The 13,890-nt window shown below is 35.6% G+C and overlaps 1 protein-coding gene across 13 annotated transcripts in view; it reads right to left on the reverse strand.

Moving 5' to 3' along the window:
• The window catches only part of utrn (utrophin), a 173,086-nt gene that overhangs the window by 8,929 nt on the left and 150,267 nt on the right, over positions 1-13,890 (reverse strand). For 9 of the 13 annotated variants that reach the window (XM_055021426.1, XM_055021437.1, XM_055021424.1 and 6 more), the window contains 4 exons: positions 12,845-12,883; positions 12,274-12,339; positions 8,843-8,908; positions 785-946 (listed from right to left, as the gene is read on the reverse strand). In XM_055021426.1, coding sequence (XP_054877401.1) covers positions 785-946; positions 8,843-8,908; positions 12,274-12,339; positions 12,845-12,883 — 333 coding nt within the window. The remainder of the gene's footprint in view (positions 1-784; positions 947-8,842; positions 8,909-12,273; positions 12,340-12,844; positions 12,884-13,890) is intronic. The other 4 variants (XM_055021429.1, XM_055021428.1, XM_055021430.1 and 1 more) reach the window with 3 other exon arrangements.

The raw sequence follows: 13,890 nt of genomic DNA on the forward strand, positions 1-13,890 counted from the left end.
CTGAGATAGTTGGAGGGGAAGCAAAATGCTAGAATAAAACTATTATGAACATCTGGAAGACTGAATAACTCATCACCTTCTCAAGATTACCACCTGTCATTCTTGTTAGTCTTCATTAACTCATAAATATTACAAATTAAATTAAAAGCTCAGCAACCTTGGTTTGAACCTTCACAGTGGGATGCGGCACAAAAGTCCTACATTATCGTTTTCCTCTGCTTTCTGCTACCTCAGTTAATTCCTACTGATGTGGGTAAACAAACGCAAAGGACCTGCCAGGCCAAATTTCTCACCTCCCTCCATCCATCCTTCCTTCCTTTCCTTTTCAGTGCAGAACCATAAGCTGCAGTGCTTTACTTAAGTTGGCATTTATGAGCCTGGCAGTAAAGCTCCCACGGCTCTCCCACAGAGCCGGTGTATGTGTGTAATCAGTGTTAAATCACTCCAGTCGAGCTCCTGGCTCTGCAAAAAGCATTTCCACAACAATAGACGTTGCAGTCATTATTCTTACCATTTACAAATCAAACTTTGTGTGCAAGAGCCAATAGAGTTACAGGAAGTGTACACCTGGAGTCTCCTTTGCTCTACGCAGCAAGTGAACAGATTCCAAAAACACAGTGTAAGGAAATGAAGCCTCTATCTTTATTTTCATGTAAAATATCAGCATTCGTAAAACTTGTTTTTTTGCATAATTTAACAAACTTTTTTTTTCTCAATCTGAACAATCAGGCATGATAATCAATTTAAGTTAGAATATCCTGTTTTTGATGTGCTTAAAAGTCACCTCTGTTCCTCCTCCAGGCGGGCGATGATCCGCTCCAACTCGCCTCTCTCCTCCCTCTCAACAGCCTGTAGTATCTGGGCAGGACTCTGCGGCTGGCTGGACGGGGAGCCCTCCCCACCCAGCGTCTGGCAGTACTGGATGATCAGAGCATGTTCATCATCCCTGTGAGAAGGGCAGAGGCTTAGGCGAGCGAGGACCCCAAACATCCCGTCTGTGTCAGTGATCATTAATTCATGAGGAGCAAAAAGTTTTATTTTTTATTTGACCACCCATGATCTTTTTGCCAATCAGTGAATGATAACAATGAATATAGTTGATTTTTTTTTTTTGATTGGACAGAATGTAAAATGTATCTTCATGTATATAGATTTAATCATTTGTTTTGCAAATTGCATTAAAATAATCTGGTTTTTTGTGAATCATAAAAATAAAACTGAAAAATTTAATTCACAGAGCCAACAGGTCCTACTGACATCCAACTTTAGTATATTATGTAGTGTTTTTATCTGCACAGTATTGACATCCTTTTACTCATAACATGCAAAGAACTAGAGTGCGGAATGGATCATATAGGAGGGGGAATGATTTCATTTTCTTTGCTGGTTTATTTTACTCAGCATGGACTATTTCAATGCCTTTATTCAAAAACCCAAAAACAAGCATGTTTTTTTGGGATTCTAATTTGCCCTTAGATATGCATGCTGCAACAACTGGTCTTCTCATTTGTCCCATTTGTTGACCGCTTATGATTTAACCAGCCCAAAATGAACCACAAATCAGACCTATTCCTACATATTTTTCAGTCTCCAGACTCAAATTAGTGATTTTCACACTGTGCTACAAAGACAATAGCAGCGGCTGTTGCAAACACCGTCATAAAATGATGTGGTGTGATGTTAAAGATCTTCAGCTATAGCATATCTGGTACAATGAAAGCTCCATAATCCCTAGTGGGACACGTGCCAGTCTCAGCCATCTGATTATTACAGAAATAAAAGGAGAAATCGGCGACGGAGAAAGAATGGCAGAAGCAGAGCTCAGCAGACAGATTAAAAGATATGAGAAAAGAGGAGAAATGGCTGCTGTCTGGTATCTGTATAAGTATTTATCTGTCATCTCAATGATAATGAGAAGAGGTGGCAGGTCTTCCTCAAGCCTAGCCGTCACCTTTATTCTGAGGAATATCAAACACTTGTCAACCACACTTCAGGAAAAAGGGAAGAAAGCTGACTTTTTAAATGATTTATTCACTGCTAAAGTGACTTATTTTGAGAGGCAGTTAGACAGCTTGAAAATAAAGAGGAAAGAAAGTTCAGTTGTGCTGCAGCTGCACATAAAGCTTTTTCTGAAGTGTGCTTCAACTGTCATCTTGCTATCTTAATAACGACGAAAGTATATTTTTGTCTCTTACATATACAGTCGTGAAAGAAATTAGGACACACCATTAAATATTTAAATCTTGCAAAGAAAATTTTAAGATATACATGTTGCTGATCTTAGCAATGGAATACAGTGAAGAAACTAAGATGGCTTGTCTTGTGGTGAGGCTGGCCACATCCTCCTGCAGCAAAATATCCCCAAACCATGACTCTTCCATGCTAAGAAGTTGGTTTTCCCTGGAACGTTGTATTTAGTTAAATAATTAAAATAAAAGTGCAGCTCATTGGTTCAATCTGCACTATTTAAATAAATTCTGGGCTTTGTTCATGTTTTTAATTAGCAAACTTTTACAAGACCTTCGTGGTTCTTCTAGAGAGCAAGTGCTATTATGCAGTGTCTTTCTGATTGTAATATTGTAAATCTATTAAAATAAATCTAATCTGAACTCTACAGGCGGTAAAGTTATTTTCTTCAGTTTTTATTATTTCTCTAAACATTGGAAAACTTTCCAAACATGCTTCTGTTGAGGCGTCTCATCCATGATGCATTACAATTCTTATTGGTTTAAAATTAATATTTAAAGTATATATAAATATATTTGAAAAACGAACTTCTTTCACAGTTCTAGTCACTGCTGGAACTATTGTAATTACACTGTGCTCATTAAATCATTGGGAGAGAATCTAGACTAGGTAACAAAGCCACAGAAAGATTATTTTTTAATTAGAGAAGTACTAAAATGTAGCACAGCCCAGACCTTGGTAATAATTTATCAATGCACAGTGAAACAAAACAAAGTAAGTTAATCTAGACAGTTCAATAAATTTTCGATTGACTTTTGGCTCATATCACAAATAAAGCAGATAAGATTACATTTTCTGACCTATGAGATGGCATACTTGTCCTCGTTAACATCCTTAATCACTTTTTCTATGTTTCAAAGAAATAATTTTAGGTTAACAGATAATAATAAAAAATATTGTATTTCTCTGACATTTATTTACTAAAAATATGAATATCAGGCACATATTCTGGTACATTGGTAATGTGTAAATTAGTAAAGGCTGCTCTGAACAGGAAATTGTTCATTTGAAATGTTTAACCATTTGACATCTTTTAAGTACATATTCAGAATGTAAGGACTGCAGTTTACCTAATAAAAGAGATTATAAATATTCTCCCTTATAAAAGGCAGTAATTGCAGTTTTCCATGACCCTGAATTGAACTCAGAGAATCATAAATAAAGCTAAAGACATCTACTCAAAAAGATATTTTGCCTTTTCTCACATAAAAGGGCACAAAGAAGATGTTTGTCTAGTATAAAGGGAGTTTTTTAATCACTCTGCAGTTTCATGCTTTTCAAAGAACCCAGGGTTGTATTCCTAACATTAAGATCTACACAGAGAAAACAGAGCACCTCTTTGAACTGCATTTTCAGATTGCAGTTGCACAAGAACTGGTCCTAATCTGGAAACTGAAAGATTACGTAGATCATGGTGTCCTTGATTGTGACATGTCTGCTTAAGCTACTTTTCTGTTGTTGATTCCAACAAATGCATAATAAATATCAATGCATTTAAAAGTATGATTTAATACAATTTTTATTTTCTTTTTCTTGTACAGTTGGACTGCTTAAACAGCTATTTCAACAATGGCTAGGTTTTATTTTTGGAAAAGTACTTGTATTTATAAGGATCTGACAAGAAGGACTGATATTACAATTAATACCACACAATACGGTAGATATTTTTAGTCTACATTGCCTAATCATACTCAGCTTTTATTTATGAAACCGTAAGGCTGTGTATGTATTGACATTTGGCAAGCTGCTTATTAATGGCTCCCACAGTGTCAATAATTACCAATGAATATTTTTATTTTAGAATTAAGATCTCAATGTTTGGAGTGGTTTTTTTTTTGTTATGCATTTTTTTTTCTACATTTTCTGTCTTTCTAGGAAAGTCAACCTCCACAATGTTTCATAAAATTCTGGCATTTTAAAATTCCACAAAAATGACATAAATAAATAAAACTGATATTTATTGTAAGTTGAATTTCGCACATCTCAGCAGGAGATGTGTGGAAACACAAACACACATTTCCCTCTAGAATATTCTGATGCTGTGAAAGGACAAATTGGGATGATGAAAAAAGGCTCCAGTTGAGAAACCTAAAATATGGCACTAATGCCATATTCTGGGGACGAGGGACGGGGGTCCTGCACATACTGAGAGCCTAATTATGCATGTTTCTCGGGCCCGGCAGGCAAATCTGGAGGCAAACAGGAGGGGGATCATTACCACTGAAAATGGGAACTATGGGGGGTAGAACTCCCTGCTATGAGATCCTGGGAAGAAGAGGAAAGGCCAGGGGTAGAGGCAGAAGAAAAATAAGGTGGTGCAGCAGAGGAATTAAATGTAAATAATAGCTGTGGTAGATTGCGAATTTGAGTGTTAGTCCTGTTGAGGTTGAGTGCCAGAAGAGACCTTTTACTCAACAATAGAATCACATATCACAAAGCAAGCATTCCCTCTTGGGCTGAATACAGCTGATATATGAGCTGCACAAGCTAAGTCCAAGAGTGAAAGAGTGAGATACAAAGACATGGAAGAATGGAAAAAAATAAATAAATAAGACATGTATTAAGATGATGAAAGAAACTTGGTGGGTGATGAGATATGTTAAAACTTTTTTCGTTTCTTCATGTTTGATTCTAAATGGAGAGCCATATGCAAAATACTTAAAAGCCATATTCAGTCTGAGTACCCAAAGGGTAAACCTCATTAGAATGCAACCAACAATAATGAAAGTGCATTGAAGAGAAAGAGAGATGGCAGTGAGATTAAAGCTGGCCTCAAAAGTCAGAAATTAAACAGAGAAGAACAAGAACAAAGAGCAACATACAAAACAGAAGAAAAAAGAATCAGGTTGAGGATTGTAAGCAAAGCAATAATGACTAAACTGCGCTTTATCTGGAGGTCGCTGAAAATACTAATTTACTAATTATGAATTCTCTTTTAGATAAAAAGCAATGCAAAACAAAAACAACACACTCGCTGAATCCAAACACACTCACAAGCCAATTATTGATATCACTGTAAAACCATCAGCGAGTCCAGGACAGTGTTTGCGAGATATGAACAATCAGAAAATGAGCCAAAACTCAAACATCCATGTAATTGGCAAACGCAATCATCCCTGTAAAAACCGCGCCGATTTCCATAAACAGAAATCCTGCTACCTTCAGCAGTGCTGTCAAGCATTGGCATAATTTCGGTGGCACGCGTGACCTCAAAAACCAACAGAGAGTGATCATGCAAATATAAGCTTTAAAACCTAAATAGGAAAGAAATACATAAAAACTAAGAAAGAGGAGCTGAAAATGAACAATTTCTGATATCTTTTTCAGCCAGCAAAAGAGCAAAGATAATCTTTAACCAGATAAAAAAAAACCCTGACCTGCATGTAGTAAAAAAGTTTTTTAAAGAACATAAAATAAAATCTTCTGCAAAGATAAATTTGCCACTTTGACTGCACTTGTTAAATGTAAAGAGACTAAAGCTTACGCGATGCAAAATCTTTGTAATAAAAGCAGAAAGATAAATGCCTTTCAAACAGACGTAGCATAAAATACTCCATATTTTACAGACAAGAGTTGCCTTTAGGAACTGATGCCTTGTGGAGCAGTGATTGTGACTAAATGTTTCTGCTACCCAATTATCAGAAAACTACATATGAACAGCAATGTTCTGACTGCAAAATGATACAGCTCTTGATACAATAATTGCCATGCCTGGGAAAGAGGTTTTCAAAGGTCTTTCAGACAGATTGTTGTTATGGAAACTTCAAGATGCCAATCTTTGCCTCTGCTCTCTTCTCTGTTGGATGGCAAAAAATAAACTGCAGTCCTTCCTTATTAGTCATGAGCCAGTTTTACGTTTTCTTTTTACTTTTTAATTATTGTCCTGCCTGCAGATACTGACTCAGGTGATTGGCTGTTATCTTATAATTATGTCCTGACTTGTGAAGATTGGGAATTTTCACAAGTTATAATTTCACTCAAAGGAAATAGAGGGTCATAGATTAATAATTAACAATTTTAAGATACTCTGATCACTTAAGAAAAAAAAATTAATTGAAAAACATTTAATAAGAAAAAAACTGTGGTAAATGTATTCAAAATTTAGGAGCTGAATAGGAATCTCAAATCCTTTTATGTAAACCTGAATGAATGTACTCAACATGTTACATTTTCAAAAATAGTTCAGATTGAGATTATGCTGCTGCAACAACATATTTATTTAAAGTCAAGTTCTCCATCCTGATCTGACATGTACATCTTTGTAGGAGCAAACATTAATCCTTCACAAGCGACACCTTGTATCTTAAAGCACCTTTTTGAATTTGTTCTGCAAGGCAATATTTTTATAAGCAACAACGGCAAAAACAATGACTCACATATCCTAATCGTGACAGGAGTGGCATTGATAAAATAATTGTAAACCTGTTACTTCAATCATATTCAGAAACTTTTTGGATGAGAGGTGATCCAAGAAAGCAGGTCCAGTTCCCAGTGAACAACAATAAGGTGACAAATAACTATTGCTGGTATTTTTACTCATGCCACTTTGACTGTGAAGTTTGACTTCTGAAGACAAATTTAATGTCTCAGAATATTCTGATGTTGAATCATCTTCACAACTTTACAGGGCTTGCATCAAACATATGTTAAAGCTAACATGATAAACAAGCGGAACAAAAGTGCTTTATCATTTTAATGTTCAAATCTAGGAATAATTGTGCTTTTTTCTTGCACATCTCTCAGAGTCAATAGGAGGACAAACCCACATCCATAACAGTGTTTTAAATACACTTTCTTACTGCTATTACCCTTCATCAAACCTTCATCTTCCTCACCTCATTACTGTGTTCTGTCGCTTGTCGCTTTTTCTTTTTTAAGAAAAGGGATTGTTAATGGCTTCGGCGTCTGAAAATGCCACAGTACACAGCACAAAAGGGAGCAGTGGTAATGTGTCTGTGCCACATTACCAAACTTACAAAACAAGAATATAAATCCTTCTCAGTTTCCATTGACACCTGCACACCGAATATGTTCCCTGCTTTTCTCTCTCTGCCCATCGATCCACTAAAGAACAATGAGTGGACAGCTATTAGAAGTCTTCAGAGCACTTTCTATTGCAAAGAAACTATTCCCTCTGGGACGTGAGCCCCATGATGCATCAGCAAGGGATGCAATCTAGAAAACAATAAAGCCAAATGTTTAATTTTATCCTTACTGAGAATTTTCACAGGTCTCAAACATTTTCCCCAAGTGCCTTTCTGCAAATATTTCCTCTTTTGAAGAGTTTCCTTTGTAGAAATCCCAAATCTTGTAACATATTGTTAAAAGATTGTCTTTTAACATATAATGATGCAAAACTTTCAGCTCTCCACATGAACACTTGTGAGTTTGAGGTAAGCTTTAGCCACATAAAACTGCCTTTTCACATGGATAAAAATAAGGCTTAATCCATTCAAAAAAATCTTTAATCCACAATAAAAAGAGTTTCACTATCTACAAAAATGTTTGCCTGTGAGCTAATTTCCACAAACATGTTTACAGAAATAATCAGGAACTTATAGTGCTTGAACATTACTTATATAAAAAAAAAGTGTTTTGACATAACTACAAATGATTATTTGGCAAACTAGATTTCAAGAGATAATTTTAAATATATATGTTTACATATTTGAATTTGACAGCTAAAACCTAAAAAAAAAACACAGATGTTTAATTATTAGTTTTATGGATTTATAAAGCTTTTATCTCATTTTATTTGCACTTATAAAACCATCTTTGTCACTTTTGAAGAACACATTTAGTGTTGATAAGTTGAGCTGCACACTTAAAAGAAAATCATGTAATAGTGACAATACTGGCAAATACTCAAATAATGATTAAAAAATAAGAAAATGAGTACTTTGGGCTGTAGGACTAAAAACACAATAAATCTCTAGAGGTTACAACAACATACCATAATTATCATGCTTCCAAAAGTTTTTAATTTTTGAATAAATTTAAACTGGCTGACATTTGTGTTGTTTATAAGATTCTTATGCTTAAAAAGTCTGAACATTGACATGGTGTTTTGCAGTATTTAGCATACTTCTTACACTATCACATAGCATTTAATCTGAAAGCGTTATAACTAATTTTCTCCCTCATACTCTCAGTGCTCAGCCCTGCATGCAGAGCTCGCTGTGGAGACAACTCGACTTAATCTTGTCATTTTTGTGGCTAAATTATGAACATTCAAGCTCTTCAAGTATGTCCAAATTATTTCCCATTTTTAAGAAGTTAATTTAATGTCATTCAGAAATGCACATGGCAATTTTTTATAAAGGAGAACATCATTTATGTTTCGCATTAGTGTAGCGGGTACAAAGTACAATTTTTAGCATTCATTTGAAATTCAAACAAAAATGGTGTTGCAGGCTAAATACAATTAATTTAAACTCAATGAGAACTCTGATTGAAATGTTATATATGAGATGCAATTTATATATATATAAAAAAGAAACTATAACATCCACTTTACATTTAGTGGAAATTAGGTTTTGTAGAAACAAGTCCAATAGTGAAATTAGTTGAAAATGACTTCTGCACGATGACTTACATGCTTCCTGTAGCTGAGCTGCTGTCCGTGGGCAGAGAGCCATTGGAGCGCTCCATCTGAGCCAACCTGAGAAAAAAAAAAAAAAAAACAGTTAAAAACCAAAGCATTCAGAGGCTTTTAGCACATCATTAAAATACAGAACATCACTGGCGACAAACGAGGACATCCAGACCTCAGTGGGACACCAGTTAAAATGTAAAACGTGCAGTCAAGTCAGCGCGAACACAAACTGACAAAGAAATATAAAAAGATTTTCCCAGCTTGTGCATGCACTTTTCATGCGCATGATTTCATGTATGGAGTCACAAACAGTGGGCAGCATGTGTGGATGATTATGCATGGCAGAGATGTGGCTGTGGGGAGGGAAGGTAGATTTGGTAAAAACATTTGTTTTCATAATCATAAATCCACTCAAAAGCAGTTATGCTAATGAAGTCAATTCACCAAGCTTGCATGCAAAACAATTCTGCAAAACATAGAGATCAGGGGTAAAGTCATTCATGTATTATCCTTAGTGATTAAAATCAACTATGAAAGAATATGCATAGGAGGGATAAATCTCAGATCTTACCAGTATGTTCAAGCTACCGTAGCAGTGTAACAGCAGTAACTATATATCATTTGAATTTATCATTCCCAGGGCTCAAATGTGTCTTTGTTAATGGCAGTTCAGCCAACGAAGGTTAATGGTGTGTAGCCAATTAAAGGTTTCAGACCAGATAAAGCACTGCTGCATCAGATGACTCTTCATGATTAAAGTTCTGCCTGTAAGTACACCATGACTTTTATTTTAACACAGATAATCCTTGTTCGCTTCAGGGGTTAACAGATGTGGACAGATAAGAAACTCATCTAACTTATCTGAGGGGTCATGGTTTACCGATTTAACTTTTCAATATGTTGGACTTACAGATAACACGGCGTCCAGGAAGCTGAACATTAGTTTGGCTACGATTCAAATAGTGACAGTGCATGTGTGTGTGTTGGTTACTGCAAGAGTCTTTGAAGCTGGCATCTGAAGGCTGCTCTGATCACAGCAGAAAAAAACTGAATGCCATCAGTCAAAGACATGGATTAAGTTGGAGGTTGGCATACAACAGATTTTTTAAATTTTTTGACATTTAAAAAGATTCAAACAAAGAAGAAGAAAGAAATGTTGATATCTGTTTGGATAAATCATGAAGATTCCACCAAATGTATTTTTGAGTGTAACCAAGATTGATTCATATCATTCATCAAATCATAATGATTTTATATTATAAACTTCTTTAAAATGCACAACAGTCCACACGTTTAAAGTAACTACAGTGCTGGGAAACATTATTGGTACTAGGGAAGAATTTCATCTATTTGCTTTCTCGTCATACTTGAACATTTCAGATAAAACTAACTTTAATATCAGACAAAGATAATGTGGCCTGATGAAACAAAGGTATTTTATAAGCTATATCAAGTGAACTAAAGTTATACAGGAAGAACATTACTTCAAGCACACAGCGAAGTCTACCGCTCACCTGCTAACATAGACTAAGTCCTAGTTAAAGTCTAGACTTGCCAACATGCCAATATTGTAAATAGTTGACTATTAGTTTTAGGGGGAAATTACTCTTCAAAGAAAGATGCATTAGTTTAGATAACTTTTTCTTTTTAAAAAATAAAAACATGGTATTTTAAATACTCTATATTATATAAAATGAGCAAATACCTTTTTATAACATTATTATTAATGGACATGTTTAACTGTTTGGATAATAAGCCTGCCACATGAAAAAGGACAAGTGCAAAATTGGAATAAAACCTGGCAGAATTACTTGTTGAATGACTTAGAGGGCCACTGGATTCAGATACCTGTTTAAATAAGTATTATTTTTTAAAGAAAAAAACGTTAAAAGCAGAAATCACAAAGGGCAAATTGTAGACCCCTTGGAGCCTATTAAAATACAATATTAATGTTATGTAATCACATTTTAAAACAAATATTTGGAAAATTGTAAAGAAAAATCCCACTGAAACGTCTCATAACTCAGTATGGTTTCCATCTTAATATGCACCAAAACTCTGTTTTTTGCATCTCAAAGATTCAATCCAGCAAAGATGAAAAAAGAAGAGTCATCTAAAGGCTAAATTGGATATAAATTAGTTTGAAAACAACCAATAACAAATCCAGCAAATGTATTATTCTAAAGTAATAACAATAATTATGTTTTATGGAACAATGACTCCACAAAGCTAAGGTGTGATTAGGTGCTCCGCTGCTCTTTGATGGAAAACTAAAGAGTTTTTGTTTGCATGAGCCAGAATTCAAAGACAATTATAGAGCATATATCAAAGCAAAAAACACATTTTTATCTCCAGATTAGAGGCAATTTACTTGGCTGTGTTGTCTCTGCTCACTAAATTCACAAGATTCAAAACAAAAACATCTTTTTTTGATTTTTGCTGCCAAGCTTTCCATTTGTCTTGTTTAGCCCCGAGATTGGTTTAGATAACATCTTAAGATGAATAAGCAGCTAAATTGTATTTCAAAATCTTTCATTTGTATTCTACTTTTTACTGAAGCTCAACAAAAATATTCAGATGTTTTTTGGCTTATGCTAAGACACGTTTGTTGACATTTCTTTTCTCCATCGTCTTTTTTCTTGCCATTTTTCCATAACTACCCGATTTCTGGACTACACAACATACTATTGCCCTACCAAACAGATACTTAACCTATGAATCTCTAGTGATATCAGCAGTCTTTTGGCTGAATTTTAGGTACACTTTCCTTGCCTAGTCTGTGAATTTAGGTGATAATTAGGTATGAATACTTTTTCATGTCTGCGTTTTTTCCATATTCATATCCTAATTTATATATTGTATTTAAACTACAAACTGAATGGCAGTGCAACCAAAAAAGGAACAAGTAGCTTTCAAAGATAACTGAGGATATCATCACTATTCAACACTTTCCGGTGCTACATCAATAGTTCTAAGAGCAGCTGGATGCAAAGATTTGGGCACCATGTCAAACATGGCAAAAAAAGACCTACTTTCCAAAAAAGCAAAAAATTAAATATGAATGGGTTCAATATTTCAGTGAGGATGATTCATAAAGGTTAGGATTTCACATCTTTTGCCTTTTCCTAAATATGACTGAAACTGCCCTAACAACTTATTTAAAGACCAAAACCTTGTTTCTCGAGTTCAAAATTCTTTTGATGTGTCAAGCTGTTTCCATTTTCGTCTCTTGTGCCTTAAAGTTGTGCAAAAACCTCTACGCAGTTCCTTTCTAATATATTCAGAATGTTTCATCTTTGAATTTGAGACATTTGGTGATTAGTTTATCATCTATTGGCATTTTCCACAGCATTACAAATTGTGTGAGTATTTGCATGGCCCCCAGTGCCACTGGAATTGATGAGATGTTGACAGCAGATTGCAGAGCATACCTGCTGGCATACTGCTCTATCCTGGAGTGGGTGTCATCGTCAGAGAGCTGAGGTGTCTGGGACAGCCTGGAAAATGAATGGAGTAATGGAGATGGATGAGATTCGGCGTGCTCACACGGCCTCGTTAAAACAGAAAATCACGAGCACATGCGCACACATGCATTCACACACTCGCAACCTAATGGCCCCACACAGCTTCACCTAGAAACAAATCAGATGATCCTACAGAGAGAGAAATATGAGAGTGGGATGATCTACGGAGCATTTGGATGCTTTTTGACAGGATGGCGGGGAAGAGACACTGTATTCTCGGTGGCTGCCTTAACGAGAAGAAGAAAGTGAGAAAACGGCGCAAGTTTTTTTTGTCCCCTGTTTTTGGGCAGATGTTCAACCAGCGGATCAGGCAGATAAGCAGGCGGTCAAGCAACATGCAGTCAAAACTTAGGTGATGTGAGGATTTCGGTCGTGGGGAATGAGGTGCTGGGTGAGGAGTGAAAGGAGCGAAGGGAGGTGGTGGTTAAAGGCATTCCAGTCTGGAGACAGGTTGTAGTTACTGGTGGCTCATACTCACTCATACTGCTCCGGACACATGCTGATGAGAGTGACGGGACTGTAAGAGAAATCGAGGGAGTGAGGGAGAGGGAGTAAAGGCACCACAAAACAGTTTTAATGTCAAAATCACTCAGTGGGTCTGAGAAAGAAAACACAGCAGATGGAGGAAGAAGACAAGAAGGGGGGAAAAAAAAAACATCTCTCCATATATGTGCATCCAATTGCTGAGCAGCTGGGCTCAGCATATGGGGAAGAGATGTTATACGATCAAGGATACATGTACACACCACAAAAAAACACTTCAAACTCTTTTATATGAGAAAACATTGGAGTTTTTGCACATTTACAATAATGTGCAAAAATACAGGATAACAACAATATCTCCATTTCAAAACTCTCTTTTTTTCCCTTTTCTGTCTGTGGACACATGAAAACTGATAAATTACAGTTAGCTTATTTCTTACCTCCCACCATCCCAAAAAAAAAAAAGAAACACAGGCTCGTTTCAAACTAAGCAATATGGCAAACCTGCCAAATGCTTTGACACCTAAACTGAGCCAACCTATAGAAACTCAGGTGAGAATATAGAGGCCACAAGGTATAATTTGGCTCTTTTTCATCTGAGAAAAAACATTTAGATTTTTCATCTGATCAAAATCTAAATTATCAATGGACTGAACAGGAACAAGAACATCATCTAAGAATAAGCCGATGTAAAAAGCCCTACATTTGTCTAGAAATTTAGAGTACTAGCTTTCAGATCATAAAATAATAATAAAAAATAATGTCTGGAAACTGAACTTTTTTTTCAAACTCATAACTTCTTCTACATTAATAAAGGGATATAAAATCAGAAAAATTCAATAAAACGTGTTTTGCTCTCCCAGTGGAAGCCAAACTGGTGGTTTATTTTATTTCATTTTTAATGTTTTTCCCACTGCAGTAGCACAAGCAGTGCTCAGTGAAAATGAGCAGCGATTTGTTTATCAGCAAGTTGAATTCAGAATAGCAGAAGACAGAGCAGAAAGCAGAGAAATGGGAGCAAGGAAAGGACAAATCAGAAGA

This window comes from Poeciliopsis prolifica, unplaced genomic scaffold (assembly GCF_027474105.1).
Source record: "Poeciliopsis prolifica strain line A6 unplaced genomic scaffold, Auburn_PproV2 SCAFFOLD076, whole genome shotgun sequence".
Lineage (NCBI taxonomy): Eukaryota > Metazoa > Chordata > Actinopteri > Cyprinodontiformes > Poeciliidae > Poeciliopsis > Poeciliopsis prolifica.